We start from the raw sequence: 27944 nt of genomic DNA, 5'->3' as shown, positions 1-27944 counted from the left end.
GCTGAGGTGAAGAAAGAAAATGAATTCCCACAGTCGGAAAATGTCATTGTTTACGTTTAATCTTGGTATGAAGAGGGTACGTTATATAAATAAAGATAACCGAAGTATACCAGTGCTGTAAACAATATCGTCTTGCCTGTAACATGAAAAAGTGATGCGGTATAAGCTGCAGTAAACCTTAGCTTACTTGGTGTCTTCGAGTGACGGCGCGTTGTTTTGTAAATATCTACGACCGGTGGCTCTAGATCGAAAGAAATGAACAATTTGCTTTTTCGTGCAGGCCAAATTTTCTCGCGTACAATCTATTACGTAAAGCGTAGATCAGTCTTGAATAGCCCTTCCCCAGCTTCCCTATTGAAACGCCAAATATATCACCGACGGGAAGCATTTGCGTCGCAGCACTCGTCCACTTGCACCGTCGAAATATCTGTCCATTACTCGAGAGGCTCGTCTCTGTAGCTGCCGCAGCAGATGATGCGCGATGTTAGCGCGGTGTTACCAGGGCGTCCGGTGGTTGTCAGCTGTCACCCCGTGACCGAACCCTGGGGAGAGCGGCAGCTGCGGCCGCACGCCGTCTCCTGGCGACGCCAGGAACGTGGCGTCTGTGGTCGCCCTGCGCTTGGCTTTCGCGCGCACCGCCCGGGCCCGCTGCCATCTCGTTGGGCTCCACGTCGAGGAAGGTCGTCAGGCCCAAGGCACGCATCTGCGAATATCCCCTTTAGCTGTGCCTGTGGAGTGCCACTGGTAGCCAGCAAAGCTATAGGAACAAACCAGAGCCAAGGCAGGAAGACGACATTCGCCAACACACACACACACACACACACACACACACACACACACACACACACACACACACACACACACACACACACACACACACACACATATATATATATATATATATATATATATATATATATATATATATATATATATATATATATATATATATATATATATATATATATATATATATATATGCGTCACCGATTGCTGTAATTTCAGGCCAGGCAGAACAAACTAAAATCATGACAGATTGAAAGATATATAACAGACGTGAAAAATGAGTGCTGACTGACCAGGATGAATCCAATTGTTAGCAGTGCCACCAGGGTCAACGCTCCAGCCAGCAAGAACACCACCAGCATCTCCGTGTACAGGAACAGCTCTGTAATATTTACACCGCGAGGTCATGCACGCAAAATGTCTTAACGATCGCACAGAACTTGCACAGTCATCCGAATTCACTGGAGCAGCTAGCGTCAAATCACGAAAGATCACACTCGCTGTAATTGCAGAAGTATAGTAAGCTGGATCGGTTGCTATGCATCCATTGTAAGTACAGCACAAAACGAAAACACACAAGAAATATTTTGCGTCCTTACTTTTCTTGTGTGCTGTCGCCTCCGTTATGCGCAGTATACGATGGTTACTGTAATCATAGATCATAGGCATACCAACCGGGGCTAGAGGACTGCGGCCTTCAACAACTGGGACCTCAGCGACAAGTTACGCTACGTGTACTTCGCTTTGGAAGACAGCGCCAGGACGTGGTTCGAGAACAGGGAGTCTACGCTGACAACGTGTGACATCTTCCGGACCAGCTTCCTCGCAGCGTTCACAAGCGTCGTGCGAAAAGAAAGGGCCGCCGCTTTCCTGGAGAAAGGGGTCAGCTCCCGAACGAAAAAGTGACAATCTTCGCGGAAGAAATGGCCAGACTCTTCCGCCACACCGACCCTAACATGACCGAGGAGAAGAAGGTCCGTTTCCTCATGCGAGGAGTAAGGCAAGAGCTCTTCGCTGGGCTCATGCGGAACCCTCCCAAGACAGTCCAGGAATTTGTCTCCGCGGCCACTAGTTCCCGGCCACAAGTTCGGCCTAATAAAGAGTTTCATCTCGGACGTGCTGACTGCTGCCTTCGTCGACGTCACGACCACGTGACAATATGGTAGCCTGCAGCGGTGGCGGCGGCTTTGGACAAGGATGTGGAGTCGAGCACATTGAGAAGCCCAGCTTTCAAGTTTGCCCCGTAACTTGATCCACCTCACCAGGGAGATGATCAGCGTCCATGTTTTTCTGGACTAAGAAGGCTGCCCACCTGCAAAGGATGATGTCTGTTCCTAGTAATGTTTATTTCTCTCTCTACCTCTCTGTCAGCAACGATGAGTTCACAGAAAGTTTTATACGCGCATGAGCCGCTCAACATCGTTATACTACTACTGAAAGTATCTATTATACACATATGAATCCATCTCGACCGCTAGCGGGCGAGATGGATGTAGCGGGCCATGTAGCGGGCGATGTAGCGGGCGATGCAGCGGGCGATGTAGCGGAAGTAGCGGGCGATGTGATTGGCGAGCAGCCTTCTTGAATTACGTTCAGAAAGAGACACTGTGTGGCTATTCCGAAAAAAAAATATTGTTCAGCACAGAATAACAGAGAGCTGAGCTAGTTGGTACGTATTCATTCTAAAAAGAGACAGGGCGTGCAAACACGGACACAAGAAAGAGATCAGGACACCACAAACGCCGGCGTTTGTGGTGTCCTGATCTCTTTCTTGTGTCCGTGTTTGCACGCCCTGTCTCTTTTTAGAATGTTCAGCACAGTAATGCGCTGCCTATTGTACAGACTTCATTTTAATGCCGCGAGTTTTCGCATACTCGTGACGTCGCCTAAGAAGGAGGCGATTTCATGGCACACCGAAAATGTTTGACGAATAGCAAAGAACCAATGACCAATAATACACCGCATTGCAAATTGTTTATTATTATTATTTCTTTACGCGGTCATGCGTAAATGATAATTACGCGGTGGATCACTTGCGCGTCATTTGTTGCGTCGTGTTACGAGCACTTCACCGCTTTTCCGTCCACCCCTCACCCAAGCTGCGAAAAGTAGGAGGGCAAGGAACGACACCTACTATATAAATTCGTAGTCATTTATAATCTTATAACTATGCACACCCAGCTAAATGTGGTTTGCTTGAGTATTATTCGACTGAACTTGGTCTTCTTCTTAAGAAAGACTTTACATTACAGGGATCTAACAGTAATGAAATTGGCACTCGGCTTATCCTAAAGACTTCTGCGAAGAACCTTGCTTTGTCAGCCATATGTTTTGTTTAATAAGTGAGAATTTAAGGTAATAGAGTCACAGCAGGTTCTTCATACTCATCGTATCTACAACGCCAAACTGAGACTGGGAAGTTTGCTGATGGAATGCTCAGATTATCAGGTTAAATTTGGGTGTACTTTTTAAACTTTGCGGTAATATTTCCAAAATGTTATTAAACACTGCTGTGTTGTCGCAGCATAGGACGGCCCAACGTGCACAATCTGTTTGTGCAGATTCTTCCTTGATTGAAAACAAACAGTTTTGAAAAGCAAATCATCAAATCATCCCTATGAATATAAAAAATCACGTCAAATTCAGCGAAAATGTAGTTCCCTCTCTCCTCTCTCTTTATATATATATATATATATATATATATATATATATATATATATATATATATATATATATATATATATATATGATGGATAACGAGAACTTCTGGCTACCGTAATAAATATTGTGAAAAACTTCGTACTACAATATAGGAAACAAAACAAATATTTATTTTACCCTGACAGTTTCGGCTGGAGGGTCAGCGGGTTCGGCAATAGCCGTTTCATTTCACTTACATCCTTTGAAGGCTGTTATCTGGTTCCAAAGTTATAGCCAATTTTCACATGTAGTGAACGGTTGCCAAACCGAAACTATTGTTATGTGGTAACAGAAACTGATAAGTTAGCGATAATTTTTCTGTTATATATTGGTTTGATAAGTATAAACCTATTTAAAGACAACTTGTAAGTCTTTCTTTTTTCAAACGTTGCTTTAAATATCCGTAAGGGGGACGCGGGAAGCTACGAGCGTCTCTGTTGTTTACTTTGCGCGCGCTTCATGCTACTGCTGTTTTTATGACGGTAACAGAAGTGTAGCAGCTGTTTTTAGAGAAGCAGGCATCGAACCTGGCCACCACACTAATCGTAACATGCTACACTAGGCACCAATACCGTGTAAGAAAAGCCCAGCGTCAGTCGACTGGCGAAGCAAAACAACACCGGAAGAAAAGACGGGCAGCAAAAAAAAAAAAGCCAAAAAAGAGCTCGTGGCATCTAAAGGGGGCCCTAGCTATGAGCCTGGTGGATTGGAACTGTTTAGGGCATCATCATCCTGTTTGTACAAGCATTGGAAAACTTTAAACTCGTTTTTCTCAAAACTTGATCTTTTGGACTTTTTCGTTGCGCAAACAGTTGTAACTTCATAAGCAATAAGTGTTTTCCAATGAAACTTTGTATACTCGTTTCTTTATTACTCACCTGTGCAATGAACTAGGATCAACAAAAACGATTGGCAAGTTTTTATGTAAAAATGCTTTATTTCAAGCATTGCAAAAAAAAAAAGATCGCCACTTTTTTTTTGTTTTCGTTCGTATTTTTACTGTAACTTAATTCCCAATCATCAAATGGTAAACATTCTAGTTCATTGCACAGTGTGTTAAGTTGGCTACCTTTGTGCCAAAAGGTGCAATTCCGGCGCCCCATTCTGAAGTTATGACCGTTCGCGTAAAGGCCGAGTTTGGGCAATGTTTTGTCAATAACAAATCCCATTCTGAATTTTTTCACTCTTTTCTGCATATGAACATCATTTAAAACGATCCTTTATAAGCCCATTTAAAATAATATTGTAAAGGTCAAAATTTAAAAAAAGTTTACAAAAAGGTGGTGACATACGTTAAAGGGATGGTGCCATCAAATTTCGAGGCTATAACAAGCCCGTTGTGGGTTTCCTCTGTGTGTAAAGGCACTCCACGCGAAGGGTCGGACACAGCAAACGTTTAGAATATATTTTAATTCACTTTCAAAGTGTACCTAAATGCCCATTTTCCCGACTGAAACCCATCGCTAGCGCGCCAACACTGACGTAGCTCTGTAGGATGGTCAAGGAAAGTTGTGGTCACGTCACACCAGATCTGCTGTATTGACGTGAGTGACCTCCGGACCTCCGCCACCTCCGCAACGTACGTACCCGCTGTAGTTAACTAAAATATATTCTAGTTCACTATAGTACCGGCAAAGCATCGGTTGCTACATCACTCGCCGAGTTTCGATCGCTTCCTGGCTAAGTGCGTCACAGCTTTGTGTGGTCACGTGACCAAGCCCCTACACTTCTACGTCACTGCCCAACCTCGGCGCCCAGGAACCGAAACCGAAAGTTGTCCACATCAGAAGGTGATAATAAATTATTTCACGAGAATACATGAATCTTGGTGCGTGCATCATGCTTCCTGGAGCTAAAGGAAACGCTTACAGCAAAGAACGCGAAAGCCACAAATTTGGTGGCACCACCCCTTTAAATAATGAGCGAGTTGGGAGCGAGCAACACAGGGCGTGCGCCAAGCTAGATTTGAACGGAGGGTCCGCGTCAGTATGCTGTCGTTATCCCTTTCTCGATGCTCTTTCTGAATGCTCTGGTTGTCCTCTAGTTGCTATTCGCAATTGTTAGCTGAGCACTCGCACATTGCTTTGGTCTCTCGTCTTTTATGCGCGTTAACCATGATCACGTGTCTTCATGAACACAGTGCAGAGAAAGAGTTTTCTCGTTAAAAGTAAAACAAGTCCAAAAATAAAACCTCCAATAATTTGCGCCGTGAAAGCTCCTCGAATATGCTTTTGCCGGCGCAATGTCACAAGCAAGTCCTTGCTTCACTATAACCTGCGCAAAGCAGCGACCACATAGACCAGAAAAAAAGGTAAGCGCAGCCCTTGTGTCGTTAGTTTGCTGTGCAGTTTACACCTTTTGTGAAGTCTCACCAACTCGCCTAACAGCAAGTTCTTCCAAAGGGACTTGCTTGTTAACACGAATGTGTTTTATGCCGGGGTGCACCAAGACTTCAGTGACTTACTTCTCGCGGATTTGACATTGATAAAATGGACGCCAACGGGTGAGAAAAAAAACTAAGAAAAATATCCGTCGCTGGGAATCGAACCCACGACCTTGCGGCCACCACGGTAAACGCCCGGCGCTCAACCGACTAAACTACCTTACTTTTTTTTTCTTTATTGACTAAACTACCTTACAGATTCTGGACGCTTCACGAACGCGCTTCACGAACGCGCTTTATATCTTTCACACATTCTCTCTCACACGGTACTCTCTATTGGTGGTGTAGATAGGCGGGGGCGGAGCGGGGCGGTGCCGCCGTCTGTGAGATGTGAAAAGAAGTAATGCGTCACGATCGACACTTACTAGCGCTTATTCCGAGATTGCGCGTGATCTCGGAGGTAATGGTTAAAGCGTCTCGATACCAGCGAGGGACACTGGCCGCGGTGGCGTCGCGGAGGCGCCCTAGACGCAGTTACGTTCTCTGCCTTTCGCTTCGTGTTAGCGTGCGCCGGCTCATCGGAGTAGTGCAGCTTCCACATGCATCAACGGGATTTCCCCGACACCGACTGGTCCGACTGCGAGAGCACCGACTAACAAAACTGCTGCAATAGGCGACGGGCGAATGTCGTGCCTCGGTGGAGCGAGACAGAGGCCAGCGGGACGCACGCGTTTGCGGCTCAAGATATACGAACCTCTTAGCAGAGACTTTGTCTGGGCAAGTTGGTGCGACATTCGCAAAATATAACAGCACGAAGGATGGGACGAAAGACACAGAAACCACAAGACGAGTGCTGACTACCAACTGAGATTTATTTGATGAAAGTGCCTTCTTTATAGTGCCACATGTCACCACCGACAACACGCCCCACTCACGAAACCAGTAATAGCACCAATCATGAACGCTATCTCATAACAAAACCTGAATCAACGCACAGTTAACAACCGGAATAGCACACACAGATTATACAGACGCGCATGGCAATTGACGAAACACGCTTAAAGACACATTATCACAGTTTAACATGTAAGTGCGCATTTCTCTCCAAAGACGATATGGCCTTTTCGGAAGGCCATGTATGAGCAACGTTTAAGTTTTAAGTTCTAATTAGACAGGGCTGGGTTTCATCTGTTGATCATCTTCTGTATGACAGAGCACTCTCGTTTTTGCGGTTGTGGGTTCATCGTCTTTTCCAGGTGCCACGTTTTAGACGTTGTAATATCTTGCTTTCTGTGCTGATTGGGAGGAGCATGCGGAATACAGTGGTTTAACGAGACGTGTGCACTTACATGTTAAACTGTGATAATGTGTCTTTAAGCGTGTTTCGTCAATTGCCATGCGCGTCTGTATAATCTGCGTGCGCTATTCCGGTTGTTAACTGTGCGTTGATTCAGGTTTTGTTATGAGATAGCGTTCATGATTGGTGCTATTACTGGTTTCGTGAGTGGGGCGTGTTGTCGGTGGTGACATGTGGCACTATAAAGAAGGCACTTTCATCAAATAAATCTCAGTTGGTAGTCAGCACTCGTCTTGTGGTTTCTGTGTCTTTCATCCCGTCCTTCGTGCTGTTATATTTTGCAAACACGAACCTCTGCTTCCCGTGTTGCTGAAGCGCAGTGTGGTAGTGTATGCATGAGCACAGGCGTCGGTTACCCATTACTAGAAAGCGCAAACCACGCCGTTTCTCTCCTTCATTGTCGACGTTTTGAAGAAGTGTATATTGAGTACCAGTGTTGATTATGAGCTTGTTGGTGTCATCTTTACGTGGAACCACAACGGTTTGTTCATGACCATGGGCGTTAGTCGTCGCGATGTAGACGTACCACTAGGCGTCAACATGAGTGCATCCACGTCGAACGGTGCTGTAGCTGCCAAACACGAATAGGCGTTGTACAAGCTCTCATATATCACTAGACAATAAGCACTACTTCTGTGAAGACACGTTTCACTTTCGTGTTTTACAGATTCCTATGACGGAGGGATCAGCCATGTTTTTTCGGACGAATGGAAAGGCGAACATACAAACGCGGTAGTATTACTGCGATACGCTTTAGGCAATGCGACGCGCTACTGTCTCGTTAATATAAAGTCGGCTAATGTCATTTTTTCAAGCCTCAACAGGAGTGTTTACTCCTTCTAAAGCTTCTTATTCTTATTATTAGCTCGTCCAAATACGAATACACGCCAGGCTCCCCCAAGCGCGTAGCAAAGATTCGTCCGTATATTGATAGCTTGCATGTGACGCCATGTGACTGGTACACGAACACGAACGTATATTGATAGCTTGCATGTGACAGGTACACGAACACGGCGGCTATGATGACGTCAAGCCGGCGTAGTCACATTGTGATCGACTTGCTTATAAAACGACGCAGCCGGAACGTTATTTGCCTCTGTACATGGCTAAAGCAAGAGCCTGCACACGAGCTACTGGCAATTCAACCACGTGGCGCCACATAATCGCGTCCCATTTCTTTGGTAGACACCAGTCCTTTATAAACGCATCTCAAAACGAGATATCGCACATCAAACACTGCATCTTCGCAGCATGCGAGTGGATCGCTTGAAAGCGCAACGATGAAAGAGCAGCTGAAAGAGAAGGTCCTCCTTCACAGGTCATTGACCCAATGGTTTTGAAGTGCGTGTGATTCACTATGAAGGTGCTGAAAGCAAAGCACTGAGCGCTTTGAATCAATACGAGAGCAACAGACTATAATGCCTGCCTTGTAATTGTTTATATTTTCTCGTTCTTATGAGCACAGCCAGCCACATACGTGCTCCTTCTACGTAAAACTATCAGTGAAAAGAAGGAACAAACACGGCGATGTGTTTGTCTGCGGTCCAAGTTTTACGCTCGTGCTGTTGTTAGTCTAAATATGTCTACAGAACTAGCGCAAACATGCACCTCAGAAACGAAAAAGAAGAAGAATGACAACGCTGTGCAGTGATCTCACCAAAGCTGAGACGGTCTCTGCGCGTGGCCGTGGTAGGCATGCTAAAAAGTACGTCCGAGCTGTTTGGGTCGCCCCGAAAAGAACGCAAGCTGTACTTGTACCTGCAAGCCGCAAAAAACTGTATGAGTACAGATGAGCTACACTTGAATAAAACGAAAAAAAAAAGATTGGGAAGAAGTATGCTATTTACACGGACCCGCGCAACTCTCATATGAACTGATTTTGAGCACATATTATACTGTCATCGCTTTAAGCTCGATGTCGTTGGTCGTAACGATGACTATAGAGGAATAGTTACGGAAGTCTTGACTCTTGATTACGGCAGCATAGTACGACGGCTCAACACGGATCTCCGACGTTCTTCAGATACCTGTCCCAGTGCCAAGCGAGTACGCCAAACCGGATATGTCGGGCTCTAAGTACCATGAAACACTTTTGTGAATAGTGGCAGCCATCTTAGTGGTGTAGAGTGTTAACCATTGTGCATTTGAATGGTTTGCTGCTGCGCTGTACTACCTGATGAACGGCACGAGTCCCATGAGAACCACGGAGGAGACGTTGCGCGGAAGGTGTAGATCGGAGCAGCCCCGCGGAAGCGCGCTGTCTGCTCTGCACCAGTGCACCTGGAAAGTGGTTCAGCGAATGCGCACTGGACTCGTGGGAGTCAAGAACCGCTTGCCGCCTCGTTTAGTGCATGCAATCACTGGGAGCAGCTGGCAACTTGCGTTATTCACGATTCGCAACTACACGTCCTGCTCTGCACTGAGTTGTCAAGTTCATCAATCTTTTTTCATTTATATACTCCCGTAAATTTTCTCACGAATACTCAAGAGTCTGCCAAGAGTTGTATCTCTCATACTGAATGTAGCACCACGGCGGCTCGCGACCGTGGTAGCACTAATAAATAAAAAACTCACAGTAAACGTTTTCAGCTCCGAAGAGCAGATGACAGAACAACGTCACGAGTGCCGAGGCGGTGGGCACAGGACTCAAAATCAGGTTGAAGGGGGGGGGTGTGTTTGAGGGGGCCCGGGATCCTCCAGCAAAATTAAAGGGGCGGCACCCCTTGCCTGGTGATCGTCAATACATGCAAATATACATGCCCCTAGCTCTCATACATACATACATACATACATACATACATACATACATACATACATACATACATACATACATACATACATACATACATACATACATACATACATACATACATACATACATACATACATACATACATACATACATACATACATACATACATACATACCAGGGCTGGGCAAAGATACTTCGAAATTTTATCCGATGCGATACTTGGCAATTGTATCTTAAGATACTTCGATACATTCTCAAATTTGTTATTATAGATCCATATAATGTAGCAGCAAGCGCCTATGCACGAAACTGTCTGCTTCAAAATTTCTTAACTGTAACCTATTTTGTTTCACTTAAATGTCTGTTAGTATCTCAAGAGTTTTTCCCTTCTTGCTCAAAGTACATTAGTTTCCTTCCAAAATAACTTATTGGGGTTTGTTTTAGCTTCTTCACAGGACAACTCTTTGTACACTTCCCTGACAGCGGCACTTGCTTCGCACAGCTTGCCGACCATCTAGCAGGTTGCCCTACAATCACAATAACTTCAATAAGAAGCCTTCTCACGACGGCGCAAATACCGGTGTGGACTTTTACCTTGTCCGTAAAAGACAGCTTGCACAATACCGTATAACTGGACAGGTGTACAGCAGCAGTAACAACGCTAGTAGCGACATTTTTGTTTCTATTTTTGAGGGGGGGGGGGACGCATGGTGTGTACCAGGTGTTTGAGACCTTTCGCTAGCGGCCCGGCCCGCACACATGACCGTCTTCGTCTCATTTGTTTTTATTTTCTAAATAAGTATGTTCGTGAGCGGCACAGACGTGACTGGTCTCAAGCATTCCTTTCGTGAGGAACATGTGGTCACCATGTGCTAAAACATAACCGTGGAACAAAAACCCTATATTTCAGAATCCGTGTCGAGATATCAGTCATTATGTACATCGCTATCGATGTTTCTCGAATCCTGACTCCAAATCCCCTTCAGAAATGACGTATATATGAGATATGGGAAAGGCTCCCTTTCAAACGTCATTTTGTTCAAACTCTCTGCCACCATCTTCACTGTCCCGGCCCTCCCAACTAGATTTCGCGACTGTGGCCCGCTGGTATAAGCTCAGTTTGAGACCCCTGGTGTATACGTAGATGACGTAAAACTCCAATGAATTTTCATATTCTACTTATCTGCCGGCGTAAAGGATTCTTTGTTGATATACTCACTAAGGTGCAATCTTTTTAGCAATTTTTCTTCAACGAGAGAACATGTGCAACACAGAACCGTCTCAGACGTATTGTATAGTTCCATAAAGCGTCGCAGGACACCGCCGCTATTCGCGCTTTTGCCACTTATAGCTCCCATTACGTGGCGATTAGTAATGCGAAAAATATTTAAGAAAGCCAAAAACAGGAAAACAAATATAAGTAAAATAGAGAGGTGGTTGTGTATCAAACATTCACATCGAATAAGTACAGAAACACAATACAGACGGCGCCCTTAATAGCTATGAGCATGAAGTATTGTCAACTTACCTCTTGAGACAATAGAAAATTCAGTGCCTATGGAAAATTGCCTGAAACGGCTCGTTGGGACGCTCATGAGCAAAACAGAGCATTCAGTAAAACAAAGTTTCTCGAATCCCCTTCCTAACATTTTTAAGATGGCTCCTAATGATTTCCATTATTACAATGCAAACTCAATTTCGCTATTTTCCTAAGCGGTAAGCAGAATGTTTTGTACTGTTTACTCAAGGTACGCCCACATCATTATATATTTGTGTTGAAAATCGCCTTGGCAACGTGTAAATGTGTAAACAGTAGTGGAAATAAAGTAGACAGAAGTATAAATCAGAGACCTTATTTTGGGAGCGCGTTACAAAAGACATACTGCAGTGACCAGACCGGAAAAACAGTGCAGAGACTTAGGTAATGTAAGGGATGCAAAATGACAGCTAAGAAAGCACTTGTGCTAATAATCAAATTATGATTTCATAAATTCTTTGAATAAATGTAGCAAGAAGTGAAAGGTACGGTACGCCAAGATATTTTCTGTTCGGTAAACGCTTGCTCTTTTAGATCTAGCAACAGTACCAGTGGTGCTAACATTGTTAGATTCTTATTTGCATATACGTTATTTCATGGCATGCAAGTCAAACTTACATCCACGAGATCCTTCAAATCGCTGATATGTAAAATCCACGCGACGCAAAGGAACCCCATTCTTGCACACATCACATTTCGTTACGGAGCAAGACGCAAGAGAATCTTCAATAACGAGACTGCAGCAGCATCAGAATTTGCGCGATAGACGCGGCGCAGGACAGTGGCTAAGGGCAAGTGTTCCGGCATTAGCGCAACTAAAAAGAAAAGAAATCGAGCAAACAAAAGGTACGATGATGATGATGATAATGATGATGATGATGATGACCCCTTACTGATGGCGCTTACCCAAAAAGGGGGATGGGCCAAGAACCGGGCGGCAGGATCTTTGAGGTAAATACTTATGACGCTAAAGATAAACGTTGTACTTTTAGACTAAAAGAGAAAAGAAAAAAAACATAGCTAATACTTGAAAATTCTGCAGAGCACACAGTCAAACTATCAGGTGTGATGTTTGACAGATGTAACAACGGGTTGGAATTAGTAATGAAAATAAGCCAATATAATCTAGCATGGTAATTTTTTTGTTTCCTGTATGTAATAAAACACTGCAGAGTGGACCTCCTTGTGGCTATAACCTAACGTAATGCCACCAAATGATAAAATTTGCGGAACATTGTTTTGTAATCCAAACTTTTGAAGGAGAGCGACGAGGCATCTTTTTCTCTGATTAGAATACCGGTGACAGAATAAAAGGAAATGCTCTATTGTCTCTATTTCACCGCAAAACTGACATAACGGAGACGCGCTGAGTCCAGCTTTGTGTAAGTAATAATATCTGGGGTTTAACGTCCCAAAACCACGATATGATTATGAGAGACGCCGTAGTGGAGGGCTCCGGAAATTTCGACCACCTGGGGTTCTTTAACGTGCACCTAAATCTAAGTACACGGGCCTCAGACATTTTCGCCTCCATCGAAAATGCAGCCGCCGAGGCCGGGATTTGATCCCGCGATCTTCGGGTCAGCAGTCGAGCGCCATAACCACTAGACCACCGTGGCGGGGCAGCTTTGTGTAAGTAATAATTCAACTTCGGAATTCTGCAGCGTATTCTGGTTAAAGTAACTTCTACTTGCCGTGATACACACCACTGCTTATTCCGCCAATATCTTAGAAGTCGCTGAATTAATCCAATGAAAATTTGCCTATTTCATTATGCAGACACGCATTTCGAAATCTCATTGCTGTCGCGTAAGCAGTATCGGATATAATCGGTGTAATGGGTCCCCTTAAAGATATTGTGGCTAATTAGTCCGCAATCTCATTTAAATATATTCCGCAGTGGCCTGGTACCCATAACAGCTGAATTTTTCGCAGGTTTGTCGGTACTAAATGATGAAACATATTAATGAGCGTACGTGGGCTGAGCGTAGGTGTCCACGCGCTTGTCTTCCTCATCTTTCCCTCACTGGGGTACTCTGGCGGAAAAATAAAATTGCGTCACTGCCCTAAGACTTATTCAGATGGCTTAGTGGCACCAGTACCAGCTTGAGAAGCGGAGCTTGGCCAGCGATTATTGTTTCGCACGGTTGTGTTGCGATAGAAGTATCTTGTATCTTAAGATACACGATACATTATCGAATGTATCGGAAATACAGATACAGATACTCGTCTTTCGAGAAGTATCGCGACACAGATACAAGATACCCATAGAGTATCTAAAATAGTATCTAAGATACATGTATCTTCGATACTGCCCAGCACTGAAATTTTTACATACATGCATACCAGGTCCGTAGCCAGAGCCCCCCCCCCCGCCCCCGAAATATTTATGATACATGGTGTTTTACCGAAAATAAATATTGAAAATAGGCGTTTTCCTCAAAAAGTCAAGGCTTTCAGCAAGTGCCCCCCCGCCCCCCCCGAAAAATATTCCTGGCTACGGGCCTGATACATACATACTGTTGCGATCGGCGAGCCGCCCTTTGCCGCGGAGCGCCGGGACGGAATAAAGGCGGCCGCTTCACTTTGCGGAGATAAGGAAGAGCGCGAAGACGCCCGGCTGTTTCTCATGTACCAGGAGGTGCATGGTTGCAATTGTTCCGAACAACACCAGTGTCGCTGGGTGCGTGTGTGTGCTGGGGGCGGTGCCAGCAAAGTGACCCGCAAGATTCGTCGCCTGATTGGATGGAAACGTCGTCCCCTGTTTGCCTAGGTCTGACATCTAGGGACCGCTAAGGGGATAAAATACGGAAGCGGATGCATGAAAATGACATTCTGGGACGAACTGTCAAACTGTACAAAAGTAAATAAACCTCTTGTACGCTTCATCGGTTCTTCAGTCCGGTTCCCTCCAACAGCAGCTATTCTTGAGGACGAGGTCTGCGACCGCCTGCCTGGACGCGAGGAAACCAGCGCAGTCGGGAGAGCCTGAACCATTCCAACAACAACAACAACAACAACAACAACAACCCCCCCCCCCCCCACACACACACACACACACACACACACGCACACGCACACGCACACGCACACGCACACACACACACACACACACACACACACACACACACACACACACACACACACATGCACACGCACACGCACACGCACAAGAGGGGTTACTGGGGCAAAAGACCCCTTGAACAAAGGAAAACTAAGTAATGGATTGGCTCCGAGTCAAGTTCGACAAACGTTATTGTAAATGTCACTTGAAAACACCACAGCTACTAAGCCACTGTGGCGTGCATTTTGGAGAAAGCGCTACATATCAAGTGGTGCTTAATTAGGGGGTACCTCGAAGCCGTCCAGCTGTGCATGTGGTCGGGCCTTCCAGCTGAGTCGCACGACGGACCAGCCCAAGGTTCTCACGGTGACATCGCACGGTCTGCTGGGCTCTTGCGTCGCAAAAAAAAAAAAAATGGCGGATAAAAACCAGCGTGAGGGCGCAGAGCTCGCACCACCAGCGTCTTATGGGACACCATCCGTTTTATGGACAGCATCCCCAAGGTCCCAAGATAAAACAAGTCTACGCGTACTTGTTTCATGAAGAGATCTTTCGCGTCCCACAACGTAGACGCCGCCAAACTTCACAAAAATCGAATTTACAATTCGATTGCATCGTTGATGCATCGTTGACCCGACAGTGCGCCGAACTTAACACAAGCCCACAAAGCAGACTGCCTGCGTACGCGCCCCATTTATGGCGCTCGACCAAACAAGTGAGGCAATCAACTATTTAGCCAAGTGGATCAGATAAACTGTAAAGTAAATTTCTAGTTTACTTTTCCATATATAAAATTAATAATAATAATATTTGGGGTTTAACGTCCCAAAACCACGATATGATTATGAGAGACGCCGTAGTGGAGGGCTCCGGAAATTTTGACCACCTGGGGTTCTTTAACGTGCACCTAAATCTAAGTACACGGGCCTCAAGCATGTTTGCCTCCACCGGAAATGCGGCCGCTGCAGCCGGGATTCGATCCCACGACTTTCGGGTCAGCAGTCGAGCCCCATAACCACTAGACCACCGTGGCGGGTGGCATTATATAGGAGGCGGAGTATTGTCAACCCGTCACTGCTCTACCGCGTACTCCAACTTCTACAATATTTTTGAGCATGAGTCAAAAGGCTGATTTGAATGCAGGCTTTTATGAAGAGTTATGGTCTCTCTACTACACAGCCACCCGTTTCCTATAGTGGGGAATCACTTCCGGTCGCTGTAGGCCGCGTTTATTAAAGTAATAACTCGTTGCAAATTGAATGAGCTGGACCTAATCGGAGTGGCATACCTGAGCATTTACCAACACAGGATCTTCCTGTGGAGGACATAAGAAGGGCACAGGTCACATAGCAAAAACGTAGAACATCATCACATGTTGTCCTAAAAAGTGATACAACCTTAATGAAACCCAGCAGATAATGAGGCCAAGGAAGGTGTAGCGGACTGTTTTAAGTGTATTGTAGTAATTGTGATATATAGATGACAAGAAAGTAAAGTGAATGAAAAGACAACTTGCCGCCGGCAGCTACCGAACCTGCGACTTTCGGATTACGCGCCCGATGATCTTACCAACTGAGCTGCGGTCGTCCCCTCGTTCACATATCGGGTATTTATGTACGTGACGCCATCTGGCAAAAGAAGTGTTTCCATAACCGCCGTCATGGCTACGAATGGCGCTGACTAACACTCCCAGCTTTCATGCACACAAATACCCGATAGTGTGGACGAGGGGGCGACCACCACCGTAGCTCAATTGGTTAGAGCACAGAACACAGAATATTCATAAGCCCTGTTCCCATATACGGGCGGCGGATCTTCGACTCAGTTCCGGGTATTCTTCAAGTTTCTTTCGTTACGCAGCCGTACAGTAGCGTGCAAATAACCTCTTTTTGTGCACATCTGAACAGCACTCACCGAGTTCCTTTCTGCGGAAATGCGCCCGAAAGACGGCAGCACCCGGGCGGTCCCGGCCCAAGCCTCGCACCCGCAGCTGAACACTGCCGCTGTAAAGGTCGGCCGGAACGCTGAACGAGCCCGCGGGTCCCGACAGAGTGACGGGTTCCTCGGGTCCGCATTGTAGAGTGCAAGACTCTTCTTTCTGGGAGTGGTGCATGCGTACAAGAAGGCACTCACATGTTCATGGGATCCTTCGCATTATATTTGTTGAAAAGTTCGTACTCCTTTCTGCTCTAGCTTGAACTCTGCTTGAACTCTGCTTACTAAGGCGCGGAACACTTACATCCATTCGCATGTGGTGTAAATCTACAAACAGTCAAAGCGGTATTCGCCGGAGCTAGTTGGTTCATAGTCAACACTGCTTCGAGCAGCGAAATGGAAAGAACGAAGAGAAGACAGACAAGGACGTCGCTGTCTTCTCTTGATCCCTCGTTTTCAGTTCCGCTGCTCGAACCAGTGTTAGCTATTCGCCGCGAGATCGGGCTACAGGTGGCAGCACCGTCGCCGCGCTAGTGTGGATAGGCGGTTGTCGGCGCGTGTACAAACGCGCACAACAGCACTTCGTTGTGACCGATTTGACCCAATTTCCGGCAAGCAAAATGCGTTGACTGTAGCTTTAAATTCTGGTAATGTGTGCGCTTTTCGTTCCCGAATTAATGAACGATGTGCGCTGAACGTTACTATTACTTGTGAGAGAAGCACATTCTGCCAACGAACGGGTTGCTCATGAGAATGGGTTGCTCATGAAAACGCCGACTGTTGCCGAAGGTGCACCTTCGGCAACAGTCGGCGTTTTCGCAATGGATGACGTTTTCTTTTTGTTCATGTTTAGCTTGGGTCCCACCTACTACTCACTACTGTATAGTGCGACTGAATTAACTATTTACTTCTTGTTCATCTGGATACCCCCCAACAAAAAGAAAGCCCATATTCCTGCACGATGAGTTCAAATAGCACTATGTGCACTGCGTGCTCAAATATTCATCCGCATTTCTTATTCAGTTCTCCATGAAATGTAGGACAATTGATGGGTTTACTGAGGAAAGCCGGACAGCGCTTTAGCGCTACGGAGACTAACACGCACACGCTTGTTTTTATTCCAGTAACAGTACGAAAGGTAAATGTACAGCACGGAACTTTCTTCGATTGATTACTTGCACGACGGTAATGGAACAACGGCCCGGTTATTTCACGGGACCAAAGTACGTTTTTTCATGCGAATAATGTCCGCTGCCTTCCGTCAATGTACTGCAACAACGCAACACAAGCGCTCAAGATCATGTAAAGAAAAAAAGATGTGGCTTCGCGTGAAATTACTGCGACATAAATGTAAAGTGCGCCGTTTGGATTTATTTTGGCCATCAAGGCTCTTTAACGCGTATCTTAATTTAAGTACAGGGCTGTCTTTGTATGTATTTCGCCACAAGTTATAATTGCGCAAGGCAACTCAGTTTTGCGATTTCCGTCATTCCATTTTCTGTTCTGTTTAGGGGACAATTTACGTACCGAAGTGTCAGACGTGACTTGACAGAAATATTTCTCTGTAGAGGCACCAGGACCGTACACAACTAAAACTCGTCGCGTAACCTATAAACGACAGTCCCGAATTGATACACCTAACCACAACGCGCATGTGCATGAGAGCCCTTTTTCTTTTTACCACGGAGCCGCTAAAAGGCTATATTCACAGGAGATTCAATTCTTCTCATCTTTAGGACAACGCCAAGTGCACTTTGCAATGCGCTTGGACCACAGAGCGGCACCTACACTGATATGACTCTCGTGAACGGAGGGTACGACGACCACACGCAGCACTCTCGACAAGTGCACTCAATGATCTTATTACAGTACATATACAGCCGATCAAGGCCAAGTACTTCTTTACATCGTGTTAGGCATACGTACGAGAGGTTAAAGTTGCACTAACGCAACGGAACAAACCGCCTTTGAGGACCTGCATAGCGTACGCGCACATGCAAACACAACGTGGCTAGCAGACGACGCATGGAGCAATCCACACTAGGCGCGGTTCAGCCGGAAGCCGCCAGGCGGTGACTCCGCTCGATCTCGCGGCCAATACGAACAGTGCCAAGAAAATACCCTTTCTCGGAATGTCACGTTGGAAGGGCTGTTCTTAAGTTTTGGGGAAGATTAAAGCGAAAAACAGATATTAAAATAGGTCCAATGTAATTTGAATGTCTATCTCGCGCTTTAATTTTCCAAAAGCTATGCACCATCTCGCTCAATGTCAAGTTCTGTTAAATTATTCTTGAACTAAAAGAACGTTTTCGTCGACTACAAATAATTCGGCTGTGGCTGCATGTTGGGCCTATTGTTACGTCATATTCAATACCACTGGCGCCTGCCCATGTGACACAGGACGAAAGGGCAACAAAGAATTATAGTAAACCCTCAGTTCGTGCGTGTTTGTTTCGATGGTGCTTATACGCGGCGTTATAACTGTCGCAGTCAGTCTTCTCGCATTTTGCAAAAAAAAAAGGACACCCTGCTTTATTGCGGTTGAAGTGGCGCTTATTTGTGAAGAGTTGACGTCGACGCAGGATGAATGCCTCAAATAGTAAATGTGGGTGGGTTGATATTCTAGTGTAGGGATTAAGAAGTGGAACCGAGCTGCTCATGTAATGAGTAGATCAGGGAACGGTGATCTATACTCGCGGACAACTTTTCTTGGCATTGAAGCGAAGGCTACAGAGCCACAATGCACGTATCCTACCGCTAATGAATGTAGTCCCACAATTGCGTCCGTATTTTCTGCGTGACATATATAAAATGCTCCTTCATTTTCTACATGTAGCTTTTTGTGACGGAACGCAGCGCACACAAGCGAGATATCTGCATTTCTTTTACTTTACACGTTCTCACTTTGCGTTTTTGCGTGCGTGAAAAAGTCGCGCCTTTTACCCGTACTTTAGACGCTAAGCAGCGTTTGCGTCGAAGTGCAACGCTAGCCATCACACTCCACGGCGTGACGAGACGCGCGCCAAACCGGACTACTTCGCGTAGCAGTACATGTGCAGACGCTCCGCCCCCGTAGCTTTCCCTTCAGTGCCAAGAAAAGTTGTCGGCGAGTATAGTATAGTAACGCAATCGGAGTTAAACAAAAAAGAAATCACAGTTTCGCCTCAAGGACGAATCAATGAATGCGATAACAACAAATTATGATGTTATACGAAGGAAGGCTAACAGTTAACTCTTTTGGATCCGATCTCGTGTAATTCTACAACTTATGCGTGGCTTTACTGACTTAAAGACGTAAAGCGGAGCTGAGGGGAAGCCTCAGCGATGAAATGCAAAGTGATGCAAAGCTAGCCGAACATGGGCATAGCTTAGCATTGTTTGACTACTTTCCGTTTGGCTACTTATATGTCTCCAACCTCTGTATCGCATCCGCTATACTGCGCTATGCTCTCCCTCCTCCACACCCTCCCTTCCCTTTGCCACACCTTGCTATACTGTACCATACATGGGTATGCTATGTATGGCATAGTGCGTGTTTCTATGTTCTTACGTGTTGTCTTCCTCGCGCAGTTTAAGCTTGTCTGCTGGACAATACTCCGTTTGAGCTCGGCCTTAACAGCTCCATTGTTAAACGCTGCTGTAAGGGAATACGGCCACTCCAGGGAGAGCAGTTTTCGTGCACTCGCTTGTCTCAACGCGAAGCAGTGAGAGCACCGCACGTAGAAGGGCATACGAACCGTTTGGTGATGTCTGCCGAGATAGCGCGCGCGCCAGCGCTCGGGACCGCGCCCTTATGGTTAGCGTTCACACTTGCTGCTCGAGCGACGCAGCCCCCCCCCCTCCCTCCTCCGGCGCGCTTTTACCCACGGGTGGAACATACGACAAGCGCGGGGGGGGGGGGGGGTGTTATCGATTTGGACTTTATACCGAACATGACACCGACGGCAAAAACGCGTCGAGATTGTTCATATAATTGATACCGCAATATAAGAAGTGCATTCGAGGAGGGCAAGGGATTAGGTGGTGATGACGACGACGACAATACTTCTATTAGTGTTAGATCAACGATTGCTCTCCATTTTCAAGTGCACATTTTGTCAGGTCCGACGCACTCACCCACGACCAGCAGGTGGTGACGCCGATGCGGTAACGGTGCGCAGAGTGGCGCCTGCGCAGTGTCGCCGCTAGCGACGAGAAGGTCAGCACGCGCCGCCACTCGACGCCCACCAGAAAGGGTGAGTACTCGACGGAACGCAGAGACACGCCTACGCACGAAAAAACCAAAACATCGATGCGGTTACGGTGGTGCGCGGTGAAACAGACAACTGCGTTTTCGTCAAGGAAAACATTGCGTTTCAGTAGAGGCTTACACCACGCATATCTGAACTATACACCCTGAGAGGGGAATATTATTGCAGTATACTTAAATAGATTTCAAGGTATCCTGCACACAGTATTTCATACTTGTAAGGGAAATCCACTAGCTCAGCAAGAGAGCGGAATAATTAATAGTATTCCTGGGGTTTTACGTGCCGAAATTATCATGAGGCACGGCGTCGTGGGTGACGCCGGATTAACTTTGACCACGTGGGGTTCTTTAACACGCAATTAAATCTGAGGACACCAGTGCTTTTTCGCATTTCGCCCCCATCGAAATGCAGCCTCTGCGGCTGGGAATCGAACCCGTGCCCTTGAGCAGCACAAGAACAATCCACATGGCCGCTACAGACACAATTCCTCTCTTCAACATAAGCCAGTTGCAAGGCTGCGTACACACAAACTCACCTATGCAGGTTGGCGTGCGCGAAGTAAAATAAAGGTCAAAGTCAAGGTATATCCAAAACTCAAAAGAAAATGCAATCAAAATCATGAGGAATGCAAGTCACCATTCTTTAACTATATACCATCGAGTAAACGCAAGAACAGACGTATTTTTATCGAAACGAAGTGCATGCAACGGTGCGATGATGTGCATATCGTAACTGTCGGCGTATTCCTCCGGGATCGAGCATCGCTTGACCATACCTTGCCGAGTCGTAGCAGTACATATGTAATATTTATTACATTGTTATAAAAGCGGATAGACAACTAAGCAACCACAATCGGCGCTGCCCCGAAATGGATCATATGGGTATTTTTCTGAAGCATTTGCAAGCACTCGCGTGGCTCTGTGGTAGAATACTTGACTGCCACGCGGAATGTCTGGGTTCGATTCCGGCTCTAATCATGATTTTAACACGAAAGTGTTTTATGCCGGGGTCTACCAAGACTTCGGTGACGTATTTCCGTCACGGAAATGATAGCAAAGAATAAAGTTTCGTCAACGGGCGTCGAACCCACGATCTGTCGGTCCGCGACAACAGATGCCGAGCATGCTATCTACTGCGCCAAGGGCACACGCCCTGGCGGCCTTACAAAAACACGCCTTTCATATCTCACACTTTCCTCGCACAGAGTTCTATAATTGAGTAGCAATAACTAATTATCTTTGAGTACAGTCCTTGCACATCTGAAAATTACATAGTATATTCGCAACACACAGCTCACGCGCTCTCCTGTCAACAACACGACGCCTAGCTAAATTAACGCATTCCATGATTAGTTTTCACACGCGCGGCACTGGAATGAGCCTGTAAATTTTAAAGACGATAGTCTTTCTTGGGGAACTTAAACGTGGAAATTTTGGTCTGTCTGTCTGTCTTTCTGTTTGTCTGTCTGTCACCCGATTCAGGCACCCGGCCAAAGTTTAACCACTTGCTTACCGCCCACCCATCTTGAACTGGTACGGCTGTTCATACTTGTGAACGTTGTCGATTAAAAAGTAAATATTACGCATATCTGAGGTGCAACATCACTAGGTAATTATTAGGTGGTGTGTTCCTTTAATAGAAAATACATAGCTACATAATTCTAAAGACCCTAGTTTCTTAGGCTGCGGCTGCACTGAAAATACCGTGCTATGCGCGCCGACGAACGCCCTCTGCCACGGAGGAAGGAAACCCTCTGCACAAGCTCATGTTTCCCGATGTATTGCCAGATGGCGTCCATATCTCACGCAGCGTAGACGCAGCGCCTCCTCTATCGTCTTTACACGGCATTTGCAGCGGAGCACACAGATACGCGGCCAATTTTTTTCATACCGCAAGTTCATTGATAAGAGTACTTGATTTGTAGAGCACTCACCTATTCCGGAGCCAGGCTGTACCCGTGTGCAGAAAGCGCATGCGGTTCCGCAGGTTCCGAACACGCAAGCCAGGTAGCGCTGCGAAACGTCCATCACGCGCCACGGCTCCCTTTCCTCCGTTTCCCCGGCGCTCTCTGTATCTAGACCAAGAAACGCCCGAAATTTGTCAATTTTGCACGTGCATATATGCAGGTACACGTACAAACGCACGCACGAACGCTGCATAAAATATGAGGTGTGGTCCAACGTTACTAGACTATGTTCTAGTACATAGTCTAGTAACGTTGGTGTGGTCGACCCTCCCCCCTCCCCTTCCGGAAAAAAATATGTTCTGGCTACGCACCCGGAGACATCTGTGAAGCTATGCACATATAGGCAGACAGGTGCGTAAATGTACCATCAATTGTGTACCCACACACACAAAAAAAGCTTCTTGCAAGGGTGCACGCGCGACGCTGGCGATGCGTAGTAGTTCACGGAATGGTGACGCTACAATCAATTTAGATGTTCTTTTTCTCGTTTTTTTTTTCTGTGGTTTTTATCAGTCTATTTCATGTGGTCGAGAGTAAAACTTCAGTTGCAGTCCAGAGATCGTCCTGTGTGCATCTTTCTTCGTCCGTTTGATTTTCGCTGGTAATATGCTGGTATATGCCAGTTCTAGCCTTGATACTAACACCCCCGTTGACGCGCTATTTTTGGACTTTGAAAAAGCTTCTGATAAAGTACCCCATAACCGCCTATTCCTAAAGCTCTCTCGCCTAAACCTTCATTATCTTGTGTTTCACTAGATACGTGATTTTCTGTCTAACCGTCAGCAATTTGTCTACGCTAACGAACACTCCTCTTCTCTCACACCTGTTACATCCGGGGTTCCTCAGTAAACAGTCCTCGGACCCCTGCTCTTTCTCATATACATTAACGACCTTCCAACTAACATTTCTTCCGGGATTCGATTGTTTGCAGACGACTGCGTGCTATACCGTCCTATTAACAATAATAACCATGTTTTATCCCTACAATCTGACCTCAGTCAAATTGAAGATTGGTGCCGCAAGTGGCTCATGTCATTAAACGCATCAAAAACCTCCCTTCTCACTTTTCATCGAAAGAAGTCATACCCTGCTCGCGATTATATAATAAGTGGCTCTTTAATATCCGCTGTTAACACCTACAAGTATTTAGGAATTAATTTCACTTCTGACCTATCATGGCACACCCACATAACCAGCATAACAAATTCTGCTATTCGCGTTCTTGGTTTCCTGCAACGTAATATCCGATTAGCACCCCCCTCAGTCAAACTTCTAAGCTACTGCTCCTTAGTAAGACCGAAGCTCGAATATGCAAGTGCCCTGTGGGACCCATACCAGCAAAATCACATTACCATGCTTGAATCAGTACAGAACCGTGCCTTACGTTTCATTTTTTCGGACTATTCCTACAACTCTAGCTCATCGAAACTAAAATCCCAAGCCAACCTTCCCAGCCTTATATCACGCCGTCGAGTCGCTCGCCTTTCCCTCTTTCATAAGTTCTTTCACAAGCCACCCCCCGCCAATCTCATTGCTCCCGCACATCGCCACTCAAGCCGGATCAACCACGAAAAGACCGTATACCCCCCTCCAGCTCACACTGTCTCCCATGCCTCCTCATTCTTCAACCAGACATCAAGGGACTGGAATGACCTTCCCACCAAGGCAGTGCTTCATTCCGACCTAGCCATCTTCAAACGCATCATAGAAGAACTGTTTTTGTAGATATGCCCACCCCTCATGTAAAACCCCTTCCTTTAGGGGCCTTTGAGGTATCATAAATAAATAAATAAAATAAATTGAAGTCAAAACCAACTATAGCCCGATTTTCAGCTTTGAGCACGTGGAGTGCCTCACAAAAAACAAAACAAGACAAAAAACAATAAAATAAAATAAATAAAAGAAATACAAAAATTCACCGATGATTACAATCCTTCCTGAAAATGCCTGATACCGCCTAATGCGAATTCTGAGCGCAGCTGTTTAGGTGTTTTGATTTTGCGATAAGTTGAGGGGCGACTGTCTCGCTAGCCGGGAGACCGCGGAAGACAGCGCGTGAGCGCGTTGCACAACAGCCGCCGCAGACAGGCCTCTGTTCATGCAGCGCTTTATTTCCATATATGGCATTGGTGGACGCCGTCGCCGCATACCTTAGTGATGACGTCATCGGTGACCGCACGACGGCGCGCACTAATGTGGCGCCGCGGAACCTGTCGTCCCGCCACTGGCTTTCCCGATCCTACTCACTCTCTCCTCGCTATCACCGTCTTTCATCCTCCGCTGCACTCCGCGTTCGCTCTCTTTTGTCCTCATTCGCTCTGCCGGTTATGACGGCGCCGACGCCGCTCAACGCATGCATGTAGGAACGGGCGCCTAAGATCTGCGCTCTAAAACTTGTTTATTATGGGCGAACTTGTGCCCGGAAAGCTAGATGCAAAAGCTAAAATTCCGCTAGAGCATTCCACACACACACACACGCACGCACACACGCGCGCACACACACACACACACACACACACACACACACACACACACACACACACACACACACACACACACACACACACACACACACAAAGTGTCCCTTCAAGCCTCGCAGGTCAACCCACTTTCTCGTGCCCGTGCGCGAGATGCATGCGTTGCGCTGTCACAAGAAGCGCGAGCAGGCACGAAGCATTGCAGGCGTTAAAGGGGTACTGACACAAAATTTCGCGGCCGAGATAGCCTGCTGGATCGATTTCCGTGTACGTGCGTGTACCATCTGCAAAATATCGACAGCGAATAAAGCTTGGAATGTATTTTATACGAATTTTGAAGTTCGGGTGCGCGATCCAGCATTCTAGGCCGCACCAGTTGCATTGACACCCTCGGAGGTGACCCGAGGTGACCCCCCTACTTCCCCTACGTAACCGTTGTAGCCGGTACAAGTTATGATGACGTCGTAGCCGCCATTTCTGTTTTGACGCGCTCGCCGCTGCGCTGTTGGTGTCTCAAGGAAATCGTCGCCAACAGACGACGATGAGGAGGACGATGACAACGAGGACGATGATGGCGACGACATCGCGCAGCACGTGCGGCAAGCGTGCGAATGCGAGGAGACGACGCGAACAGCGCGGAAGTGCGTCACACTTCTGTGTGCTGACGTGATCGAGCGCTGGAGCCCTAGGTGGTGATAGTTGCACCCGTAGGCTTGTCGTTTTTGAAACCGAAACTGGTCGGTAATGAGGTGCCTGTAATTAATTATCTGTCGCGCGCTGCAGCAAACGATGTGCCGTGTTATGACTAACAGGCCCCCGGCAACACATTGCAGCAAAAAAACGCGAGGCAAAAATTTTTGTGTCAGTACCCCTTTAAAGGCCAACTCCGGCGATTTTTCGTGGTCCATGGATATCAATAAAATTCGCTGGGTACGTTCCTTTTCACGTTCCCGTTATTTATGCCACATAAGCAGATTCATTGCAAATGAATTTTATTGATTGCCCCGACTCTCCCCACCTCGCTTCCCAGAATTATTGGCAACATTGTGTGCGTGACGTCATTTTTGTTAAGCGGAAGTGACGGAACCGAGGGGCCCCTAGAGCGTCTGCTATCCGCAAGGCAACAATCGCGAGTGTTTGGCGAGCGCTTCGTTGGCTGGGCGTGTGAATTTCAGTTCCTTGTGGTAATGCGTGCGATGGGTGGCAAGTGGTGTCGCGTTGTGGGCTGCACACGATTCCCCATTGGCAGTCACGAAACACTCGCACCTAGCGATTACCCTGCGTCTCTATATTAGAGTGTTTTAGCTAGCAATGCCGGTTTGCCGCACGGAAAGTACGGTAATACGGTACCGGCTCAAGAATGCACATGCGTGAACACCACGGAAACACTTTCCGTAGCATATACAGGGTGCACCCTGACCGGGCCTATCGGTATACGGTGAGCTGCGCATCGTGTGAAATAACGTAACCTAATGGTGCAAAAGGTGGCTCATATTTGGCTTATATTAAATTCCTTCGGCCGTACCAACGCGATGTTGAACGCCGCAATTGCCAAACTTATGCACTCTTCCCATAGCAATATTAAGAAGCTTTAGAATTAGTCCGCGAACTTCTCAGCGATAGCATTTTACCCGATCACGGACCCACAAACTTGAGCTGGCTGGACAGGTGGCGCCATTTGGCGGTGGAATGCGCAACCAGGAAAGCAAAGAGCTGAACAGGTGTGTTCCACTTCATCTACAGTGTGCTAGACTTCTAGAACACTGTAACTTCATCGAAGAGGAATGGCCATTATGGTTGGCCTCCAAATGCCTTTGGAATCGCAGCTGTCATTTTCCGACAGCTCAGCTTGTGCACGTGACACGGTCAGTCACACACAAGATTTCCGACGAAGTCACCTTTCAACTGAGCGTCTGCTCTTCGCCGCTTTCGCAGCTTGCACACTACGCGCTGGCGGGACCGGCATGCCTTGCATGATTTCCGGTTTTGTCCCCACTTATACGTCACGCGAAGACAGTATGCTCGGTTGGGTTTCGGTTTCGGTGTTGCGCTTTTTTGTTTATTTAAAATTATTCTCCAATTTGCCGAGTATTTCTGCTATCGGGCCCGTGACAGGAGCGTCTCAGGAACATAAAAGCCGACGACGACGCCGCTCAACGCAGGAACGGGTGCCTAAGAGCTGCGCTCTAAAAATATATGGAACGAAAACAGTCATGTGTGGGCCAGGCCGCTAGTGAAGGACTGAAGTGGTGTACTGGACGAGCTGGGACAGCTATCCCACACGTGACAGCGCCTGTCCTGTGTCTTCTTCTCTGTGTCCAGTTTTCCACGCGCTAAGTCTCGCCACGACGCTAGTGAAGGTCCGCGGGACGCGTGTTTGACACCCCTGCTATACAGGCTATATCTGCTACAAGTATATACCGTTTCCGAAGCAGTGGAGTCCAGGTGGCCGACGGACTCGGCCGCATGGCGTGGTGCGCCAGCGGCAACGCAGCAGTCCGGGCTCGGCAGCCGCGCAGCGCAGTCCTCCAACACGTGGATGCGGCAGCACCCACGGGCTCTGGTCGCTGCTGTCGGGTAACACAGTGCCATGAATACGCAGCTAGTGATAACAAAGGCAGCACTCACTGTGCAGCAACTACACGCGCCCCTGGTGAAACATATACAGCAGGCTGCATTTGTGATGGCATCCCGCAACAAAACAACAGTAATAAAGTAGGAAAGATATCGCCAATAT

General features: G+C 46.7%; 1 protein-coding gene across 1 annotated transcript; it reads right to left on the bottom strand.

Annotated features, from left to right (window-relative positions):
• Positions 1-48: 48 nt before the first annotated feature.
• On the bottom strand, positions 49-27681 carry LOC119393193 (uncharacterized). Its single transcript, XM_037660040.2, has 9 exons — positions 27629-27681; positions 22698-22832; positions 20631-20779; positions 16494-16677; positions 14870-14970; positions 9400-9506; positions 8884-8984; positions 1080-1168; positions 49-703 (listed from the first exon to the last, which is right to left on the bottom strand). Exons 2-9 carry the CDS (start codon positions 22789-22791, stop codon positions 518-520), a joined length of 1011 nt encoding a protein of 336 aa, XP_037515968.1. The 5' UTR covers positions 22792-22832; positions 27629-27681; the 3' UTR covers positions 49-517.
• Positions 27682-27944: the final 263 nt, after the last annotated feature.

Source organism: Rhipicephalus sanguineus, chromosome 5, assembly GCF_013339695.2.
Source record: "Rhipicephalus sanguineus isolate Rsan-2018 chromosome 5, BIME_Rsan_1.4, whole genome shotgun sequence".
Lineage (NCBI taxonomy): Eukaryota > Metazoa > Arthropoda > Arachnida > Ixodida > Ixodidae > Rhipicephalus > Rhipicephalus sanguineus.
The sequence above is the reverse complement of the archived record's forward strand: the minus strand, read 5'-3'. Positions and strand labels throughout refer to the sequence as shown.